General features: G+C 38.2%; 1 protein-coding gene across 3 annotated transcripts in view; it reads left to right on the top strand.

The window, feature by feature from the left end:
- The window catches only part of LOC113084997 (FSD1-like protein), a 33,454-nt gene extending 12,362 nt beyond the window's left edge, over positions 1-21,092 (top strand). The window contains exons 2-14 of one of the 3 annotated variants that reach the window (XM_026255057.1): positions 3,423-3,518; positions 4,029-4,160; positions 5,986-6,087; positions 6,561-6,583; positions 9,214-9,335; positions 14,056-14,265; positions 14,358-14,456; positions 14,891-15,020; positions 15,869-15,904; positions 17,258-17,355; positions 17,589-17,840; positions 19,675-19,763; positions 20,284-21,092. In XM_026255057.1, coding sequence (XP_026110842.1) covers positions 3,423-3,518; positions 4,029-4,160; positions 5,986-6,087; positions 6,561-6,583; positions 9,214-9,335; positions 14,056-14,265; positions 14,358-14,456; positions 14,891-15,020; positions 15,869-15,904; positions 17,258-17,355; positions 17,589-17,840; positions 19,675-19,763; positions 20,284-20,394 — 1,500 coding nt within the window. In that variant the 3' untranslated portion in view covers positions 20,395-21,092. The remainder of the gene's footprint in view (positions 1-3,422; positions 3,519-4,028; positions 4,161-5,985; positions 6,088-6,560; positions 6,584-9,213; positions 9,336-14,055; positions 14,266-14,357; positions 14,457-14,890; positions 15,021-15,868; positions 15,905-17,257; positions 17,356-17,588; positions 17,841-19,674; positions 19,764-20,283) is intronic. The other 2 variants (XM_026255060.1, XM_026255059.1) reach the window with 2 other exon arrangements.
- Positions 21,093-23,276: the final 2,184 nt, after the last annotated feature.

The following is a 23,276-nucleotide window of genomic DNA, read 5'->3' as shown; positions in this document are numbered from 1 at the left end:
GGACTCATCAACTTCTCGATTGCATGATACTCAGAGCTCCACCTAGTCACTGAAGGTACCAAACATGTAATTTGGGCAATTTCCTCAATTGCATCAGCAGCACCTGATGAGCGATGAGCCTTATTCCAGATTGCAGCACATTTAGACATTGCACTTCTGTATAATTTTCGAGAAACACCCTGTGAGGCGGCTTTGTCAAGATCAGTTGTGGCAATAAGATTCAAGGTATACGCGGCACATCGATGGTGAGGTGGAAAAAAAAAGTTTAGCTCCTCTTCCTCTTGCTCTTCCTGAAGAACTGCAGAGACATCAGCAAACTGCACATCATCTGTGCTATCCATCTCATCATCCATTTCACAGCCTCCATATTCATTGAATGCCTTAACAAAATTGCTACCATTGTCAGTGACTGTGGCACTGACTTTGCCTTGGATCTGGAATTCTGCATGAATCTCACTATCTTTGGCAGCAATGACATCATAGGTGTAGCGGCCCCTTATCCTTTCACATGCCAACGCAGCAGACTTTCGATCTAATGTCTCTGGCTCAATCCAATGACACGTGATTCCCATGAAACTCCTATGATGAGCCTTCCATATATCTGCTGTTGTGCACACAGTTGGAACATCCTGAAGAGTTTCAGTAATTGCCTCCTTCATATTTTGAGATCAATGCGCTGCATCAATGTTTTTCTGCACATGGGTGTCCTACCCCCACTAATTCCTGCAATCATCTCACGGAATGAGGCATTCTCCAGTAAAGAAAAGGGCTGCACATCTGCAATTATGAACTCAAGAACCAAGGAGTTTACTTTACTTTGGGTGATTGCTGAGGTGCTGCTGAGTGTTGCTTGTTTGAGAGGAGGTGGGGTGGGCATGGCACTTCCTTCACCACCATCATCTGATGCCATTTCTGCTCTATGCAAGACACTGGAATGCTTCCTCTAAAATAAAGAAAGACACAAAGAGCACAAATTAATAACACTGAAATTGTTTTAGCACTATCCTGAACCCATGTTGCTAGCCAAGTGGTATGAGTATGCTATATTTACTTATTTATTAAATCCAAGATATTTTTTGATAAAACATTGATTAAAATTAAGAAAAAATTAATACAAAACGAAATTCACTTTACAGAAAGTCTTTGTGCTTTCTGTTTGAGGTCTCTGTGAAAGTTTTAAAGCAGTCTTTTAGTGCTGAAACACCTCATATGTGCCACTCACAAGTAAAATAAGGGTTGTTCCTTACTATTAATGCTTGGACAACACGCATACATTTCCATCAATTAATAATAACGGCCAGTGCAGTGGCTGGGATATAGCACATAAGCCTACCAACGTCCATTGCCATGGTTTTTGGAATGATTTTACTTATCGCGAGAGGAAAAAAATTAAGTTAGTCGCATAACATCGGTTAATGGAAACATCGTCATTTCAAAATCAACGTTTAGAAAAAAAAAATTGCAAAAGTTTTGCGCAAATCTCTAATGGGCACGCAGTTCGTTGATGAGTGTTATCGTGATTTCGGTTTCATACCACATTGCATATCGTTACAGACCTGGTAGCTACCTGTTACAACTATGAAATAGCAAGGTGACCAGTAAAACTACAGCAGACTACTAAACCTGGCTAATTTAAAGAAAAAACATTACTCACTTTAAGATGCTTCTTCAGATTGGAAGTGGAGTCTTTGGACGCTGAAAGGAGGTTGGTTGCTGGTAAGCAGAGGTTGCATTGCACAGATATATTTCATTCTCACTCTTTTTTTAGTGTGAAATGCTGTTTAAATTTCCAAGATATAAACGCATTCTTGCCCTGACTCTGTTGTTTAGGCTCCATCTCTACCTGTAGCTGAGCTCCCACTGCTCCTCTTCCGACTCCATGTATCTGAGAAACCGCACATTTTTTCGTTTTTTTTTCGTTTTTATATTGGGGCTTCTGGGAAATATATATATATATATATAAACGTTATTTAGAGATTGTGAAACAGAGAAGTATCCTCATGTAATCCATTGATTTCAACAATGTAACTATTCTAAATACCAACTATTTAAATTGTAACTGTAACGGAATACAGTTGCTCATAATTTGTATTCTGAATACGTAACGCCGGTACATTTATTCTGTTACTCCCCAACACTGCCTAGCAGAGTTGAAAACAGTGAACAAAATTGCAAACACTGCAAACTTGTGATGATTCACTGGAGAGCAAATATGAATAAAGGCTTGCCAACACATCAGAAAATGTCATACATCTGTGCCACACACTTCAAATGACTAACTCCCATCTCTTGTAGCAGTTAATTGACCTGGTATCAAAATTGATAAGGTTTGTAAGAGGTTATTTATCTATCCTTGGTGGTATAAGCTTTTAAAGATGATGGTGATAGTGCAAAGCAAATAAAGACCAATGTTATTCCTCAGAGCGTCTGATAAGTTTCCGCATGAGTTGCAATATGGGACACACTGAGAAAGCCTTAAGAGGACAGAGATGACTATATATTAAATTGGGTCAAATGCTTTCTGCTTTATATTAGCACAGCAATAACCAAGGCTGCATATAAGTAATGTTTTGAATAAAACACCTTTATAAAATATCTAAATATATTAAAATAGATTTAATAGATAACTTTTTGCATAATGTGATATCGCACATTTCCACAAATCATCTTGTTGAGAGTCTATTTCTGGGAATATAAGTGATGTATTCACTCTATAAAAGCCTGGTTCTCTTTGGCATTCATTCAAGTCTTGTATGTGTCTGTACTGCAATTCTAATACTGAGACAGTTACATCTTAAAATATAATGAAAATAAAAAAACAGTTTGTACATCTCATGTACATCTGAATCTGAATTTGTACTAAACAAAGTTAAGGTGACACAAGACAGGAAGAACTGCATGAAAGGTCAGATGCAAAATCTCAGCAGGACCAGTGCAAGCTAGAGGAGCTGGAATTAGAAACGAGAGTGAGAGATTGAAGAAGTGCAATGCATGTTAAAAAGCTGGCCACATTTCATGGCGTTGTCCAGACAATGAGAGACCTCATCAAGACTTGTCTGTCATGCACGTGGAACGATGTGACACAAGACAGCATCACTTTTCACGCAAAAGATAAATGGGCTATCAAGGTTTTAAGTAGGCAGTTTAGTAAAACAATTGGCACTGTTGACAGCTTGCCAGATACATCAGCGCATGAACAATATGGCTGCCGCTGTATCATTCTGGTGTTTAGATACCAGAGCAATCTCACAATTCTTAATGCCAATTTTAGTATCACATGAAAAATGAATAAAAGGCTAAGTAATGTAGGTAAAAATATCTTAAGGAATTGTTGAAGACAATGAAACGGTTGACAAATACAGCAGAAAAAAAGCTAAATGAGCAGCGGTGTGAATTTTTATTTGTTTGCTTGTTTTCTGCAGGATGCCTTACAGAGGATAATTGCCACATTAGCAAACAAAAATGAGGAACTGCAGAATTTCATTGAAACGCTGAATCACACTTTGGGTCGAGTTCAGGTGAGTACTCTAAAATCATAAATGAAGTTACTACATACAAACTCAGCAAAGATGTACTGTTTTCATCTGTGTACATTATATACTGCAGCTAGTCTCATATATACCACCAGAGATGCTAGGAGATATTTCTAATTCTGATGGATAGTAACAGGTATGAAAGCTATTAACAAATAAGATGAATGCCAATAAAAATGAATAAGCTTTGTAAAATTGAGGTTAAAAATCATGACCCAGAAAGTCTCATAATTTCGACTTTTTGTCATAATTAAGATATGTCTTGATTTCTTATCTCATAATTTCTAGCTTTAATTTCATGATTATGAAGCATCTCATAATTATTTGTTATAACTATGACTTATCATACCGAGTAGCTGTGCATTTGCTTAAAGTTAAATGTTGGGAGCTGTCTGCGATTACTGTAAATTTACCGGTGGTCTTATTTAAAGTCACTTATTTTCTGTTGTAAACGGAATTTTTCTCCCCTCATTTAGAAATGTTGTCATGTTTCAGGTCAACTCCACACAGGTGGTGTCAGATTTAGAGGAGGAATTTGACACGCTGTACTCCATCCTAGATGAGATGAAAGGGAGTATGACCAACACCATCAAACAGGAAACAGTCCGGAAATCACACGAGCTTCAGGTACCAGCCTTAACCAGCACTGCTCATATTATAGGCTCATAACTTTGCTTAATTTTCTGGTAAGTGTGTGTGTGTGTGTGTGTGTGTGTGTGTGTGTGTGTGGTTGGGCTGGTGATGTCATGGTGCTGTAACGGCAGTATTGTGCCCATCCCTCTAAGTCCACTGAACAGGAACAATACCAGAGAGAGCAATGAGCTCAGATGAGTGATCAGCACCCGTCCCATCCGTAACCACAGAGCAGTGTGTGAACAAGCCGCTGCTGCTCATTACTGACAGCTACACAAACCTTTATACGACACGTTTTAAGGATTCCCCATACGAAAGGAAAATATATTTACCAATATATTTTTTTAAAATATATTGTCATATATTGTAATATATTATTTTCCCTTTTAATTTTCTAATATATTATATATTTGAATACATTTAATAATATATTAATGATACATATATTATATAATATATTGCAAAATATACAAATGATTGCCACTTTCAATATATTGCAATATATTGGAAAAAATAAATATATATAAGAATATATGCCTAATATATTACATGATATTTTCCAATATACTGCAATATATTTTTGTTTCATAAGGGTCTGTTATCTGTAGCTTCTGAACGTCCTTCATGTTTCTCTAGTTCTTCAATTTGTACAGATTTTATCACTATTTTTTTGTCAGTATGAATCAGTCTTATACACTACTATCTAAATATTTGTCATCGACAGTCAAGCAAAGCTGGACACTGCGTTACTCTTTATAAACTGAGCTTCTCTCTGGCCATTCTGGATATTATTGTAATGCTTTTTAAAAAGGTTTTAGATGTTTTACTTGTTTTTTTTTTTTTACCTTCTTCAGAACATGGAATATTAAGGATGCACTGGTATAAAATTGAAAACTGATTACCAATGTGATTGTTGATATTAACATGTACTATTGTTATTGTATTAAATTGACTTCTCATTGACCCACATAGCAGCATCAACAATAAATCTGTAATTTACACTGTGTGTGCACCTTGTTGATTAAAATAGAGGAGTGTGTGTGTGAGATTGTTGGTCAGGGAGCTCGCACTGAAGAAACCTCAGGGGAAGTGAGCAGATTTCTTCCAGTTCAGTGGACATGTATGGTAAAGCTTTTCTGATTGCTATGTCATGTGTCTACAGAACTCATTTTATGTGCAAGTAGAAGTGAAATGTAAAACTAGAATCTGTGGATCAGACCACTTCTTAATAGAAGCCTGTATGCTGCTTTGACTCCATTCGGCAACAGCTGGATGACTCGTATCACAACCGTGAAATCGGTCTTGCTCTGCAGTAACAGCAGGGACAGGTTTCTTCGTGCACGGCAGATATGAGACGGGTCTTTTAATCCAGGCACAAGTGGTCACTGAAGATGCGCTGGAGACAAATGGTAATGCCAGGTGCAGTTGGTAATGAGTTACAGCTGTCCACTTGTGATCAGAACAGGTGGTGAGGTTTTTACAGTGAGTTACATTGATACATTAGTATGTGGTCTTTAAAGGTCATTGCATCATGCACTGAACTGATTTTTTGAAAAACAAAGATTAATTCCTGAATTGACTCTCTGAGTGTATCGTTGAATTATTCACTCAACTGGTTTGTTTTTATGGTATTAGTTTTAGTTAGCTGTAATAAGTCTAATTTCCTGTCACACTCTTCCTGTGTCTTTGCGCCTGAGGCGACGCTTGCTTGTGTGCTTCAGTATGAAAGATGCCCAGATTATACTGTTTGAATTAGACCGATATAATCACACACTCATTTCAGGATCACTAATAATGATAACTTTATTCTCTTCTCCAGAAGCAGCTGACCCAAAGCACCAGTGCGTTAGAGAGTGCAGAGGAACTTCTGGAGTTTGCTAATAATGCGCTGCACATTACAGATGAGGAGGATTTCACAAAGGTAGACGCATGGTCATGTTTTTGAAAAAGGACACTTGCAACTCAAGACATCATTTATTTAATTCAGTAAAATGCTGGTTTTGTTGTCTTTTCAGTTTTCCATTTAATTTACTATTCCCTGTTTAAAACAGCAAGCAAAGAAAGCCAATAATTAAATCAAGAACTATACGAATCTGATTTTTCACCTACATAATGCTAATGGAAAACAAAATCTCTATTTCTATGATCTGTTAATTAAATGTGAATCTGTTACAAACTAATGTTTATATACTGTTAATCTGGTCATCAACCTGGGCTTTACATGTTTAGGAACCTGATTTACCCTCTGTGTGTGTGTTTGTGTGTGTGTGTGTGTGTGTGTGGTTGTGTATATCCAGTCCAGCACTGAGTTGAGTCTCATGCTTACATTTTACCTGCATGGCGATACTAACAACCTGCTGTTTCCCTCTCTTCCTCTTTATCTTCACCCTCAAGGCTGCCAGACAGATCAAAGATAGGTACAGTATATGTTCCTTTCTCTGTGTGACCACTGCATGACACACACCTTCACATAGTTTGTGTTGCACTTTTAATCTATCTCTGTGTGTGTGTGTGCGTGCGCAGATGTTAGCCTTGCTTTATTTTCATTGTATGTTTACAGGGATTTTCTCTATATCTAGAATGCGTGTTGAGGCTATATTTGCTTTATTTGTGTTGGGAGATGAGCCTCACACACTTCGGAGCAATAATACAGTAAGATCAATGTTAGTGGATGGCTAGTGAAGGGGTAGGATTATACATAAGATACATTTTCTTGAGGATGGAAATGTATTTACATATAAAAGTATATACACTCACTGGCTACTTTATCACGTACACCTGTTTAATTGCTTAAGCCCCTTTCACACTGCCATTCTGGTAAATACAAGGGTAATGTGTCCCGGCAATTGTTCCCGGGTCACTAGATTTTGCACTTTCACACTGCCAGTGATTACCTGGGATATGTGCGTGCGTTCACACAAAACCCGTAAAGGTCTCGTAATGACACGTGAAATCAGGGCTATACGTGTAATTTACGAGTTGAAACCCAACGTTCAGTGCAGTGTGCAGTGTGAAAGCAGCTTTAGTAACACAAATTGCTAATCAGCCAATCACATGGCAGCAACTCAGTGCATTTAGTCATCTAGATGTGGTGAAGATGACTTGCTGAAGTTCAAACCGAGCATCAGAATGGGGAAGAAAGGGGATTTTGAACGTGGAGTGGTTGTTGGATCCAGATTGGCTGGTCTGAGTATTTCAAAAACTGCTGATCTACTGGGATTTTCACAACCTTCTCTAGGGTTTACAGAGAATGGTCTGAAAAAGATAAAATATCTAGTGAGCAGCAGATGTGTGGATGAAAATGCCTTGTTGATGTCAGAGGTCAGAGAAGAATGGGCCGACTGGTTAGAGATGATAGAAAGACAACAGTAACTCAAACAACCACTCGTTACTATCAAGGTATGCAGAATAACATCTCTGAACACAACACACCGAACCCTGAAACAGATGAGCTACAGCAGCAGAAGACCACACCGAGTGATGCTCCTGTCAGATAAGAACAGGAAACAGAGGATACACTTCACACAGGCTCACCAAAACTGGACAACAGAAGATTGGAAAAACGTTGCCTGGTCTTGATTTCTACATACAGACGGTAGGGTCAGAATTTGGCATAAAGAAGATGAAAGCATGGATCCATCCTCCCTTGTCTCAATGGTTCAGGCTGGTGGTGGTGATGTAATGGTGTGGGGGATGTTTTCTTGGCACACTTTGGGACCCTTAGTACCAATTGAGCATTGTTTAAACACCACGGCCTACCTGAGTATTGCTGCTGACCATGTCCATCCCTTTATGACTACAGTGTACCATCCTCTGATGACTACTTCCAGCAGGATAATGCACCACGTCACAAAGCTCAGATCATCTCAGACTGGTTTCTTGAACATGACAAGTTCACTTTACTCACATGGCCTCCACAGTCACCAGATCTCAATCCAGTAGAGCATCTTTGGGATGTGCTTGAACGGGAGATTCACATCATGGATGTGCAGACGACAAATCTGCAGCAACTGTGTGATGCTATCATGTCAATATGGAGCAAAATCTCCAGTTTCCAACACATTGAATCTATGCCACGAAGAATTAAAGCAGTTCTGGAGGCAAAAGGGGGCCCAACCCGGTACTAGCATGGTGTACCTTATAAAGTGTCCAGTGAGTGTGTATATATATATATTATACAGTTTTAAAATGTGGTAAAATTCTTTGTACATTTATGCAATTGACAATGTCAACCTTAAAACTATGGGATGTTTGAAATAAAACCTGCTAACAGACTATATTTTACTGCTATCCAGCACACTTAAACCTGTTTCTCACCGTGTGAGCGGGATGTGAGTAGCTTTAGTTCTTTGGTGTGAGAAACCGTGCAAAATATTGTCTTCAATAACAAAAAAAAAAAGGTTTAATATACATATATTAAAAGGTTCTGAGAGGGGGTAATTTAGAACTATTACAAGCTTGATCCTCATGAAACCATTTGTTGAGGAAGTATAGTTAAAAATCGGCAGTGAAAAGAAACGCACTGCTAATGCAGGATATACCAAAATTGACTGAATCATTCATAAAATATGGTTTTATGGTATATAGTAACTCAGACTATAGTGCTTGAAGATTATTTCTCATGAGGTGCTGAAAACTTAAACTTGAGTTGATAGAACAATTCGTCTGAAGGTTTCATATATATATATATATATATATATATTTATGGCAGCTAAAGTTTGAAAAATGGCAGGAAATTAATGTAGTTTGTAACCACCGTAGCTACAAAGAGATCTAAAGCATAAGTATAGATAACTTGACCATATTCAGTGGGATCCAAAACTCTGAGAGCACTTAAAAGTGTTTATTTAATTTTATTTTTAAAATAAAAGTAGTAGTAAAAAGCTAAACGTAGACTATAAACAAACTATACCACAGTCACATGACTTCAACTTCACTGCCATTAAGTTTCCGAAATCTCTTATAGATCCAGTAGTTCAGAGTGAAACGACTCGGCTGTGACTATAGTTATATTAAATAACTAAACTATGATGTTTTGCTCTTTTAGGGTCACAATGGCTCCTGCCTTCCGCTTGACTCTGAAGCCCAAAGCCACTGATAATATGAGACACCTGATGGTGGACTTCAGTAAGGAGAGACTGCTTCTGCAGGGCCTCAAGTTCCTCCCCGGTGAGCTAATCACTCATTTAGTGATTTAATTTAATATTACAGGATCCACATCGCATCAGTGTCTCATCAAAATCCACCCACATATTTATTCAGATCTGTTCTGGACTGCTTTATCTTTGGTAACAGTGCTTGATCTGTGCAGATTTCTCTTCTGATTCAGAACAGACGACTTTTGCACTTGAGAAAGCAATATTATGAACTGCTAAATAGGCAGACGATGTATTTATGGTAAAAGGACCAAGCATTTGTTTTATAATGTTGTTACTTAGTTTTAGTATTGCAAAAACAAATGAATGGAAATATTTAGATAGGGGTCTCCAACATACATTTTCTGATTTCCTCGGCCATTTAATATTGCACATCTGCCTTTTTCCTTTTTTAAAACAGCACCTATACCTGTTTGAAACAGAAAAAGAGCTGTGCTTTTTTTTTTTTTAAAGATGTGCGCTGAAAGTGGGTCACCTGGCACCCCTGGCTCCTTGTATTGTGGTCTGATACTTGGTGACCTGACAGTGTGTGTGTTTTTTGTTTTAGCCCGATAGGTTGAGTTAATTTAGAAACATAAAACTCAACTCTGTCCCCAGCAAACCTGCGCAGTCTGCAGAGAGGATCAGAGTTACTGTACAGCGTATACATTAGAAGTAAAGAGTGGTGTTATTTATGACTGGATGTTATCTTTGGACAGGGATCTTTAACAGGTTATTTAGGATACGAGACAAATTATGTTGAGTATATATTTTACTTTCTATATATGAACTCTCTATGCATTTTATCATCATCGTTAGATCATCATTTTGAGTTGAGCAGACTAGAATTGTAAGGAAAAACCTCCCAAAACTTGTGGTTTAATCAGACTACTTTTAGATTATTTTAGTTTATCACAATGAATGGGATAATTTACTTTTATTTTTTTAAATATTACAAATTATTAACTTAAAATCTTCAAGTTGGTGGTTTCCATTGACTTCCATGGTATTATAAAATACTATCTTCAAATTATCTTCTTTTATGTTCAACATAAATAAGCAACTCATACAGGTTTGGAACGACATGAGGATGAGTAAATGAAAACTATTTTCTTTTTTGGGTGAACTGTCCCTTTAAGTATACATCAAGCAATTTTCTGTTGAGTTGTAAAGATCTCTGTTCTTTCCTTTCTGTAAATATTTTAAAACAGCTTAATGTAGTTTTTCGATCTCAGAGCTTCTTCTCTTTTTCAAAAAGGCAATCTAATTAAATGAAGCTGCAGTGTGTGTTTGAACCCATGACTGCCTGTATCTGTCGAGTCATGCTGTTGTAGTAAGGAGCAAGTAGAATACATGCTGTTGTTCTTAAAAATAGAATAAATAACAATAAGAAAGAAAGGTGGGAAGGTCTGTCTATACTCTAACCTTGTGCTGTTCCACACTGTTTGCATCACCTGCCTGTGACGAAGTAAAATGCTGTTCCTGCTTTCACACATGACGATTGTAACAGGACTTTCAACACTGCAGAAAACATTGCCTATAAATGGTGGGCAATAGTCATGAAACACTAAAATTGGATCGTCTTTTTACAATAAACTGTACTAACAACTTAAAGGGGTCATATGACGTTGCTAAAAAATAACATTATTTGGTGTAATAAAATGTTTATGCGGTTTAAGGTTCAAAAAACATTATTTTCCACATACTGTACATTATTGTTTCTCGTCTATGCCCTGCCTTTCTGAAACGTGTCTATTTTACAAAGCTCACTGGACTGATAAGTGAGGTGTGCTCTGATGGGCTGAATACTTCAAGTCAAGTCAAGTCACCTTTATTTATATAGCGCTTTAAACAAAATACATTGCGCCAAAGCAACTGAACAACATTCATTAGGAAAACAGTGTGTCAATAATGCAAAATGACAGTTAAAGGCAGTTCATCATTGAATTCAGTGATGTCATCTCTGTTCAGTTTAAATAGTGTCTGTGCATTTATTTGAAATCAAGTCAATGATATCGCTGTAAATGAAAGTGACCCCAACTAAACAAGCCAGAGGCGACAGCGGCAAGGAACCTAAACTCCATCGGTGACAGAATGGAGAAAAAAACTTTGGGAGAAACCAGGCTCAGTTGGGGGGCCAGTTCTCCTCTGACCAGACGAAACCAGTAGTTCAATTCCAGGCTGCAGCAAAGTCAGATTGTGCAGAAGAATCATCTGTTTCCTGTGGTCTTGTCCTGGTGGTCCTCTGAGACAAGATCTTTACAGGGGATCTGTATCTGGGGCTCTAGTTGTCCTGGTCTCCGCTGTCTTTCAGGGCAGTAGAGGTCCTTTCTAGGTGCTGCTCCACCATCTGGTCTGGATACGTACTGGATCCGGGTGACTGCAGTGACCCTCTGATCTGGATACAGACTGGATCTGGTGGCTACGGTGACCTCGGAACAAGAGAGAAACAGACAAATATTAGCGTAGATGCCATTCTTCTAATGATGTAGCAAGTACATCGAATGTACTTCCGAAGTGTTTCCGGTTCCGGTTTACATAATTAATGCAGCCTAAAAATACTTTAACAGATTTGGATATTAAAAGCATATTAGTATATTATGTGTAAGCCAGGTTAAAGAGATGGGTATTTAATCTAGATTTAAACTGCAAGAGTGTGTCTGCCTCCCGAACAATGTTAGGTAGGTTATTCCAGAGTTTAGGCGCCAAATAGGAAAAGTATCTGCCGCCTGCAGCTGATTTTGATATTCTAGGTATTATCAAATTGCCTGAGTTTTGAGAACGTAGCGTACGTAGAGGATTATAATGCAAAAAGAGATCATTAAAATACTGAGGTGCAAAACCATTCAGGGCTTTATAAGTAATAAGCAATATTTTAAAATCTATACGATGTTTGATAGGGAGCCAGTGCAGTGTTGACAGGATCGGGCTAATATGGTCATATACTTCCTGGTTCTAGTAAGAACTCTTGCATTTTGGACTAGCTGTAGTTTGATTACTAAGCGTGCAGAACAACCACTCCCAAGGGTAACATATAAAGCATGAAGAGTAGCGGCCCTAGTACTGAGCCTTGAGGTACTCCATACTGTACTTGTGATCGATATGATACATCTTCATTCACTGCTACGAACTGATGGCGGTCATATAAGTATGATTTAAACCATGCTAATGCACTTCCACTGATGCCAACAAAGTGTTCAAGTCTATGCAAAAGAATGTTGTGGTCAATTGTGTCAAACGCAGCACTAAGATCCAATAAAACTAATAGAGAGATTCACCCACAATCAGATGATAAGAGGAGATCATTTGTAACTCTAAGGAGAGCAGTCTCAGTACAATGATACGGTCTAAATCCTGACTGGAAATCCTCACATATACCATTTTTCTCTAAGAAGGAATATAGCTGTGAGGATACCACCTTTTCTAGTATCTTGGACAGAAAAGGGAGATTCAAGATCGGTCTATAATTAACTAGTTCTTTGGGATCAAGTTGTGGTTTTTTGATGAGAGGCTTAATAACAGCCAGTTTGAAGGTTTTGGGGACATATCCTAATGACAATGAGGAATTAATAATAGTCAGAAGAGGACCTATGACTTCTGGAAGCACCTCTTTTAAGAGCTTAGATGGTATAGGGTCTAACATACATGTTGTTGGTTAAGATGATTTAACAAGTTTATACAATTCTTCCTCTCCTATAGTAGAGAATGAGTGGAACTGTTCCTCAGGGGGTCTATAGTGCACTGTCTGATGTGATACTGTAGCTGACGGCTGAATGGTTACAATTTTATCTCTAATATTATCGATTTTAGAAGTAAAGTAGTTCATAAAGTCATTACTGCTGTGGTGTTGGGAAATGTCAACACTTGTTGAGGCTTTATTTTTCATTAATTTAGCCACTGTATTGAATAAATACCTGGGGTTATGTTTGTTTTCTTCTAAAAGAAAAGAAAAGTAATCGGATCTAGCACTATTTAATGCTTTTCTGTAGGATAGGGTGCTTTCCCGCCAAGCAATATGAAATACCTCTAGTTTTGTTTTCCTCCAGCTGCGCTCCATTTTTCGGGCTGCTCTCTTTAGGGTGCGAGTGTGCTCATTATACCATGGTGTCAGACTGGTTTCCTTAACCTTCCTTAAGCGTGAAGGAGCAACTTTATTTAAAGTGCTAGAAAAGAGTGAGTCCATAGTTTCTGTTACAACATCAAGCGTGTGATGGAAATGTTACGCCCCTTATCATACTGTGATGCTCTGTGTCCTGGCACGTTGAGACAAAACCAATAAAATAGGATAACAATTCTTGTCCTCCGTAAAATGTGCTGTACGCATCTGAATATTTGGGTTGGACTGTTCCAGAACAGTGTTGTAAATACAACTTAACCACTGATTTCTAGTCTGTTCTCTTTTGGAAGTACAAAGTAGTTTCGCTTTCACAAGGAAACACACAGCGACTCCACAACATGGTGCTGGTGGCAACAGAGAGAATAAAAGTTACACCTTCTTTCTTTGCGTGAACATTTGCGTGGTGTTACGCAAATCTTCCCACTTTGTGACGTAGAGATGTGGGGGCATGTTATAACGAGACGTTTTATGTAGGACAGATTGACTCTTAACTTTTATAAAGCATAACTCCTGGGATTTGAGACTTTAGTCTTTGCAACTTTACAGATCTTCTTTATATCATATCGCATGTATGATTTGTCTCTTTCAAGTTATGAATCAAAATCCTCACTTCCCTGTTCTGATCTTCCCCACATAGTGCCAAGAGCTCCAGAGATAGTCCTCGGGGATTGTCTGGTCATAGATAACGAGGTGACCGTCACCTGGAGGATGCCGGAGGAGGACAGCAAGATTGACCATTACATCTTAGAGTACAGAAAAACCAACCACGAGGGTCTGCCGCGTGTGAAGGACGAGCAGTGCTGGGAGGTGCTGGATGACGTCAAGAGCACTGAACACACACTACAAGGTGCTCACAGCACTGTGCTGCTCAAAAGATCCTCAGCATATTCTGCTACTACACTTTTATGCACGAGTGAAACTGTTCTGTTCATTCTGCAGGGTTAAGATTTGACACCAGATTCATGAACTTCCGGGTAAGAGCGTGTAACAAAGCAGCTGCCGGTGATTATTCAGACCCAGTCACATTGGAAACTAGAGGTATTAAAGCATATAACATTTTTATTTTCTTCTAAAAGTTTGGGGTCAGAAAGATGTTTAAAAGAGAGTAAAGAGATTTAAAATGTTACATACAATTTCTGTTTCAAATAAACATTTTTTACATTCTTCAAGAATCCTGAAAAAACATGTATTACAGTTTTCAACATTGATAATAATCAAAAATGTTTCTCGAGCAGCAGCAAATCAGCATTTTACAATGATTTCTGAAGATTCATGTGACACTGAAGACTGGAGGAAGGAATGATGCTGAACATACAGCTGCGCATCACAGAAACAGATTACATTTTAAAATATATTCAAATAGAAACATTTCACGGTCCCAAACTTTTAAACATTAGTTTTATTAGTAAAAACAAATGGCGTTGTCCTATCAGTACTTCTGTGATATTTATGGTGGTGCCTCTCTGTGTTAGCATTTAACTTCGGCTTTGACTCCACGTCGTCTCATCTGAATCTGAAGGTGGAGGACAGGAGCGTAGAGTGGGATCCTCAGGGAGGAAAAGGAGTCGACAGCAAAGTCAAAGGCAAGGAGAACAAGGGAAGGTAAGAAGTTGGATGAGATAAAACATACATGTTTTTGCACTCCCAGATGAAATTTCTGCTTTATCACACTGAACCCTGTATATTTTATGTCATGTGTCTTAGGAGGTTGTGCTCAACACATAAGTTAGTGTAAAGCCCTTTCAGGAACGCAATGCGACACAGTGTTTTTATTGTTAAAGTGCTCCTATAATGCCATTTTTAAGGTTATTAATATAGTTTTGGACTCTCCTACAATAGGTTTACATGCATACAAGGTCAAAAAACACAATTGGCTATAACAGAAATCATTTTTAAAGCTGCGGTAGGGAACTTTTGACGCTCTAGCGGTTAATAAACAGAACTGCTTGCGTCTTGCGGAAGAACATCGTAACCGGAACTACTTCTCTCTGTTTATGTCTATGAAGAATCACAAAGGTACTGGGTTACTCCGCCGCGGTACCCCCGAAGCAATCTAAAATAGTCCGAATATAAACACTTATTATAGGTGCACCCTAGTGATTCAGGACAAGCCAAAAACACGGTTTGGAAAATGGATTCATGGTGTACTCGCTTATTATATACATTTTTCTACATTTTGAACACAAACTAAGTTACGGACCGCAGCTCTGATTGGTTATTTTTTACCGGGAGCGCATGACTTTCTGCAAATGGCAATAGGACACTGGGAGGAGCCAGAGGAGCTTGATTTTTTTCACAGATTATCTGTCTCATATTCTACTGTCAGGACATAGTGACAGGTTTAACAAATATCTAAAAAATATATTTTTACAAAAGTTACCTACTGCAGCTTTAACACCGTTGCATCCCTAATAACTCAATGCTCTTGTTTTTCCTTTTCTACCAATCAGCAGTGCACATTTCACCAATCTGAAGAATATGTCAAGGTGACAGTGTGTCTCTTAGCGGTGGTCTTTAGCTCTCTCTGAGCAATAAAGCAAGCGTTGGCTTTCCTAGAGATCTTTAGAGCAGCTCCTCTGCGTTCCTTGTGTTCACAAAGACAGATCTGAGCAAAGCGTTTCATGAAAAAGGATTACAGATCAGCGGAGAACTCGGCTTTTATCTTTGTGCCTTCATATATTAGTTACGAGATTATAAAATATGACTCATTGTAAAGGATGCATTCTTCACATTTGTTTTCCCAAATTCAATGATCCTTATTCATGAAATGCCTATTCTTCCGAGGGGTTTTCTGCGTTTCTAAACTGAGTGACAGTATTGGTTATGGATTTTGCATGTGAAGCTTGCGAGTGTGACTGAAAATAGATTCAATAGATTATATAATAGTATATAAGAATCATTATAGACTGTGCTCGACATCTTTGCGGTCTCCTCTCTGGAAACTGGCCAACATGTTTAAAAGAAATGTCATCAGATGATGGCCTAAATATTAGATTTGCAACATTTAATCAAACGTTGCTTTTTCATGCTCACGTCCTTATGATTGTGGTGAGTAAGCCTTCATCTGAAATCAACGCTCTTGTGCTTTTCTCATCAGTCATTCCATTATGGCAAACAAAGTGCACTGACCCACATCAATTTAGCATGTAATTACACCTGTCATGCATTTGAACTAAACCATCTGGTATGCCAAGAGGCCTGTGTTAATGCTCTGTCCCTTTGGGTCGTCCTTCACTGGTAGTTTATGGGATCATCTTACATATGTCTAACGGAGGAGTGGAGAATGTTTATAATTCACAATTATTTAGTATTAAATAATAATGCACTTATTTGTGCACTTTGTTGTATTCTAAATCAAGTACACAACAAAATACAGAATCAGTTGCCTGTAGTGTTCTTGTCTAATTGATCAGTTATAGCCGTTTATAGTCTGCACACCCAAACATACAAATCAGTTGTTTTGCTTTTTTGTTGCAGTAAATGTATAAAGTAGTGTTGCATCACTTGTGCTGTTGTGGCTAACGTGTTACGCATTGCTTTTCTCATTAATTGATTTCTATTAGATTCCGTAGTTCTTTTCCCACCGCCATCAGGGACATGCTGTGTTTGATCACTAACTGAAAGCATCTCTTCTCTTCTCTTCTCTTCTCTTCTCTTCTCTTCTCTTCTCTTCTCTTCTCTTCTCTTCTCTTCTCTTCTCTTCTCTTCTCTTCTTTCTCTTCTCTTCTCTTCTCTTCTCGTGTTTGTGTGGTTTGGCGATTGATTCTTGTCCTCAATCCAAGCGATGTGTCTGTCTGTATGTGTAGTAGTGACTGTCTGTGTCTCTCCGATGGTTTCAGAAGTGGAACTCCATCTCCTAAAAGAACATCAGTGACGCGTTCGCCCGCCCCGAGAGGAGCCAGGGATCGCTTCACCGGAGAGTCCTACACAGTACTGGGTACCAAGACACAGAGATGTCTACACTGCTAATCACAAGACTGAGATCATTTGGGGAAAAAATGGAAATTAACACTGATTTAGCTACTTTGAAGCAGTCTGTATTGTATAAAGTATAAAGCGCTAGATGAATGTGACTGGAGTTGGCTTGTATACAACACTTGCTGGAATAATGGAATCATTCTCAGACTGTTTTAATGAGGCTTGTTCGTTTGTGTGTGTGTGCATGTTTAGGTGACACCAGTTTTGAGTCTGGCCAGCATTACTGGCAAGTGAAGCCTCAGAAAGACTGTAAGTCCTTCAGCGTTGGCTTGGCCTACAGAAACCTTGGGAAATTTGACCAGTTGGGGAAGACCAACACCTCCTGGTGTATCCACATCAACAACTGGCTCCAGAACTCGTTCGCAGCCAAACACAACAACAAGGCCAAGAATCTGGACGTCCCTGTACCGGACACCATAGGGCTCTACTGTGACTTTGATCAGGGTAATGTGCAAAATATTTTACATTTCATATTTGATACGCACATTTCGAAGACTTCTGTATGATCAACATGAGCGAAACTTTGATTGATAGTCTATATAATTTAAGTTAGTTTTATAATTGTAAAAATGTCCACCTTCAGCTTGTGGTTCACTTGTTTTTCCTCTGTGAAATAAGTACTGATTTATAGAAAATAAACGTAAGAATAACTTTCATATTGTTGATGGACACTTACTGGAAGCATATCAGGCTTTTTAATATTTTTTTATTATATATAAATTTACTTGATTATATGTACATCATTTAAAAAAAGTTGAAATTTTGACTTTATATCTTGCAAATGTGAGTTTAAAGCACGCAATATTGACTTTATAACTCGCAATTGCATGTTATAGAGTCAGAATTGGGAGCTATGAATTCACAATTCTGAGAAAAATGTCAGAATTTATAAAAATTCGCAATCACCTTGATTCATTTTTTATTCAGTGGCAGAAACGGGTTTCCATAAGATATTGGGCCCTATAATACAACCGGCGCAAAGCGACGCAAAGGCGCAGCGCAAGTGTGTTTGCTAGTTTCAGTCCGGCACTGTACAAATTTTCCCGTCCAGCACCACGCGGTTTAATTAGCAAATGCATTTGGGCTCATTTGTGCACCCATGGGCGTTGCTGGTCTAAAAAAGAGGTGTGTTCAGGCGCATTACTATTTTAAGGAGCTGAAAATAGTGTTTTTTCTTTGTTATTTAAAGAGTGTACACTCTGCTTACTGTACACAAGGATTCAAAGCATCACACAAACATGCCAAATATTATAAATTAAAGGATTGCAATGCAAAAGAATTGTTTTGTAGGCTAATTAAATATATATATAAATGCCTACATGTCATAATGGATAGTCATCACATGTATCAGAATTAGGCTATTTGCTTGCACACAAGCAGCTTGGTTTCATCTTGGAGATGCGTTCTGTCTTTGCACTTGCCAAATTCCGCTGTGTAAATAGCAAATCTGTCATATCATGAGTGCAACTGGCTCTTAAAGGGAATGGAAGATGAGACTCTGATTGGTTTATTGCACGTTACTCCCAAAAAACACCCATTACTCATTAAGAAAATAGGGACAACCCGTTTAGACCATGCGCCCGGACCACCAACCGTTTTTCTGTCGTTAAAATGGCAAAAGTAGATTTGGACACTCCCTGAGTGCATCTGCGCCTGCGCTGTGCGCTTTACACTTTGCATTTAGATCGTTAAAATAAAGCCCATAGAGTGAGAACTTATATTTATATTTTATGCAAGTAGTCCGATACACTTTTTATTGATCAGAATTTAGTTTTTCAGTTTGAGCCTCTAAATAAAACTGAAAAAATTAATAAATAAAATAAAATCTATTTTTTTTTTAAACTTATTATTATTTTTATTTATATTTTTTTTTGGGGGGGGGGGGGGATTATTTTCAAGAAACTGTTCCATAAAAAAAAATATTATTTCATAGGTTTACAGGGTTAAACACTGTGTGTATTCACAGTAGTAGTTTATTATGCAAAGAAGGTCCAGATTAAAAGGATTCAGTAGCTCACACCTGATTCCTTGTTTCTAATATCCATGTCTTCTGTGTTATTATGGGTAGTTTAAGTGTTGTATGTTCATATCATCCTCCATAGTCTATAGGGAACATTATAGTCTCGCACATGTGCAATCAGATACCTACAGATCGAGTTTCCACCATTTCCATTCATGCTTTAGTTGTGAGCTGGTTTCTATTCTGCATCGCCTGAATAACTGCTGCATGTGAATGTGACTGCTGCTATTTAATAATGCCTTTGTGTTTTCTTCCCAGGCCAACTTTCTTTCTATAACGCTGAAAACAAACAACTGCTCCATACTTTTAAAGTGAAGTTCACCCAACCTGTTGTGCCAGCTTTCATGGTGGGTTTGGAGGACAAACATTTTATATACACATGCAAATATGGGTTATTCTAATGCAAACCATGCCCAAGCATTTCCATTCGTCATGTAGAATTAGGTAACATGGAAAAAAAATTACAACAGCTTATAATAGTATAGTAATGTGCTAAAGTATTATCACAGTAACACACTTCACCTTAAAGCTAATGATTTTTAAAAAATCACGAAGCACTGAAAATGATGCATTGTGGATTGATGCATGCTGTTTAAAAGCATCTTCTTTTTACCTTATTTCTACAATTAAGTACTGAGTAGTAGTCATTAATAACATGTCATAACTTTAGTTGAGATTATGCATAATTTACTACAAGTGTGTATCTTTGGTTGCTAATGTTTCTTTGGTAAAAGATTAAAGGCTCTTCTTCACAATGCTAGACTTGAATGAACTGACTGATACTCTAAGGGCTTCACCTTCACATTTAAATGAGGTCGTGACTCCTAACAGCTGTGTGCTGAATGAAAGCCTGTGTTTGTGTTTCAGGTGTGGTGTGGCGGTCTGACTCTGTCTACAGGCCTGCAGATCCCCAGTGCAGTGAGAAGCTTCCAGAAGACAGAGAATGGGCTGGGAGGATCGAACAGCAGTATATCGTAGCAGGATCACGCAGTAGCTTGTGATATTTGCCTCTATTATTAACTGCCTTTAGTAGACGGTTCCCTAATGCCGTGACCCGATTTCCCAAAACTAATCAGTAAACCGTTTTGAAAACCAGACACCTTTCCGATGACCGATGCATGTAGACCTCCAGGACACAGAGATCTTCTCCACAGCTTTGCCAGGCAGAATTTAGGAGAAACGTTTCCGCTTCATGTTCTCGTTGTCTTTGACAGACACTTGTTGTCATCAGGAGATGTTTGCATCAGGAAAGCTAGTCGCTTTACCAGGGAATAGTTCAGTGCACCCTCTATACTGATTTTAGTTTGAATTATGACAAGCTTTTTTTTATTGTTTGTCCTTCACTAGATGTGTTAACTCCTTTCTGTGGTATATGCTTTTTTTTGTCTCCTCTTATTGATGTCTGAACTCTTTAGATCATCCTTCAGTTGATGAATTTGAAACTGGAAAGTTTTGCACAAGTGTAAAAATGAAAAAAGCTGCTTCCCCTCATGGTCATGTACTGTTATTATATCTGGATAATTTTGGATGTGGACTGTACATTTTTGTTGTTGTATGTAATGATTTTTAAGTCATTTAGGTATTTTTTTTTTTTTGCAGAAACTAATAATAATACCTCCACCTGTAACACTGCTTAATGAGCTTAAATCCAAATATTAAAGCTCACCAAAGTTTGACTCAGTGTTGATTTTTTTTTCTGCCTCTTGCGCCATCTAGAGTTCATCAGTATTTAATCTCAAATTGTGAAACTTGTGTATTAAATAAATTCAGTGCACACAGACTGAAGAATTTAATATAATAATATTGGTCCAATTTAACAAAAATCCACCAATTCATCTCAACAAATTAGAATACTTCGTAAGACCAAAATATCTGCATTGTTTGGTCTCTTGTTTCTCATCTTCCTCTTGACAGTAGCCCATAGATTCTCTCTGGGGTTCAGGTCTGGTGAGTGCTGTACAGTCAAGCACATCAACACCATGGTCATTAAAACCAACTTTTGGTGCTTTTGGCAGTGTGGGCAGATGGCAAATCCTGCTGAAAAATGAAATCAGCATCTTCACATGCTGGTCAGCAGAAGGAAGCATGAAGTGCTCCAACATTTCTTGGTAAACGCCTGCAGTGACTTTGGGTTTCAAAAAACACAGTGGACCAACACCAACAGATGAGATTGCTCCACAAATCATCAGAGACTGTGGAAATTTAACACTAGACTTCAAGCAAATTGGGTTATGAGCTTCTCCACCCTTCCTCCAGACTCAAGGAGCTTTGTTTCCAAATGAAATAAAAAACTTGCTTTCATCTGAAAAGAGGACTTTGGACAACTGGGCAACAGTCCATTTCTTCTTCTCCTGAGCCCAGGTAAGATGCCTCTGCTGTTGTCTGTGGTTCAGGAGTGGCGGCTTAATAGGAAGAATACGATAACTGTAGCCAAATTCCTAGATACGTCTGTGTGTGGTGGCTCTTGATGCCTTGACCGCAGCCTCAGTCCATTCCTTGTGAAGTTCACTCAAATTCTTGAATCGATTATGCTTGACAATCCTCATACGACTGCGGTTCTTTCGGTTGGTTGTGCATCTTTTTCTTCCACACTTTTTCCTTCCACTCAACTTTCTGTTAACATGCTTGGATACAGCACTCTGTGAACAGCCAGCTTCTTTGCAATGAATGTTTGTGGCTCCTTGTGAAGGGTTGATGAGTGTCTTCTGGACAACTGTCAGATCTGCTGTCTTCCCCATGATTGTGTAGCCTAGTGAAGCAAACTGAGAGACCAGCTGAGCAAACCTTTGCAGGTGTTTTGAGTTGATTAACTGATTGACATGTCATCATATTCTAATTTGGTGAGATAGTGAATTGGTTGGTTTTTTGTTAAATGTGAGCCAAAATCATCACAATTAAAAGAAACAAAGACTTAAACTACTTCAGTCTGTGTGCACTGAATTTATTTAATACATGAGTTTCACAATTTGAGATTCATTACTGAAATTAACTTTTCTACAACATTGTAATTTATTGAGATGCAACTGTGTATATAGCCCCGTTTATATACAGTATTGTTCAAAATAATAGCAGTACAATGTGACTAACCAGAATAATCAAGGTTTTTAGTATATTTTTTATTGCTACGTGGCAAACAAGTTACCAGTAGGTTCAGTAGATTGTCAGAAAACAAACAAGACCCAGCATTCATGATATGCACGCTCTTAAGGCTGTGCAATTGGGCAATTAGTTGAAAGGGGTGTGTTCAAAAAAATAGCAGTGTCTACCTTTGACTGTACAAACTCAAAACTATTTTGTACAAACATTTTTTTTTCTGGGATTTAGCAATCCTGTGAATCACTAAACTAATATTTAGTTGTATGACCACTGGTTTTTTAAAACTGCTTGACATCTGTGTGGCATGGAGTCAACCAACTTGTGGCACCTCTCAGCTGTTATTCCACTCCATGATTCTTTAACAACATTCCACAATTCATTCACATTTCTTGGTTTTGCTTCAGAAACAGCATTTTTGATATCACCCCACAAGTTCTCAATTGGATTAAGGTCTGGAGATTGGGCTGGCCACTCCATAACATTAATTTTGTTGGTTTGGAACCAAGACTTTGCCCGTTTACTAGTGTGTTTTGGGTCATTGTCTTGTTGAAACAACCATTTCAAGGGCATGTCCTCTTCAGCATAGGGCAACATGACCTCTTCAAGTATTTTAACATATGCAAACTGATCCATGATCCCTGGTATGCGATAAATAGGCCCAACACCATAGTAGGAGAAACATGCCCATATCATGATGCTTGCACCTCCATGCTTCACTGTCTTCACTGTGTACTGTGGCTTGAATTCAGAGTTTGGGGGTCGTC

This window comes from Carassius auratus, chromosome 5, assembly GCF_003368295.1.
Source record: "Carassius auratus strain Wakin chromosome 5, ASM336829v1, whole genome shotgun sequence".
NCBI classification, from domain to species: domain Eukaryota; kingdom Metazoa; phylum Chordata; class Actinopteri; order Cypriniformes; family Cyprinidae; genus Carassius; species Carassius auratus.
Note: the sequence above shows the minus strand (reverse complement) of the source record. Positions and strands in the feature narration are given on the sequence as shown.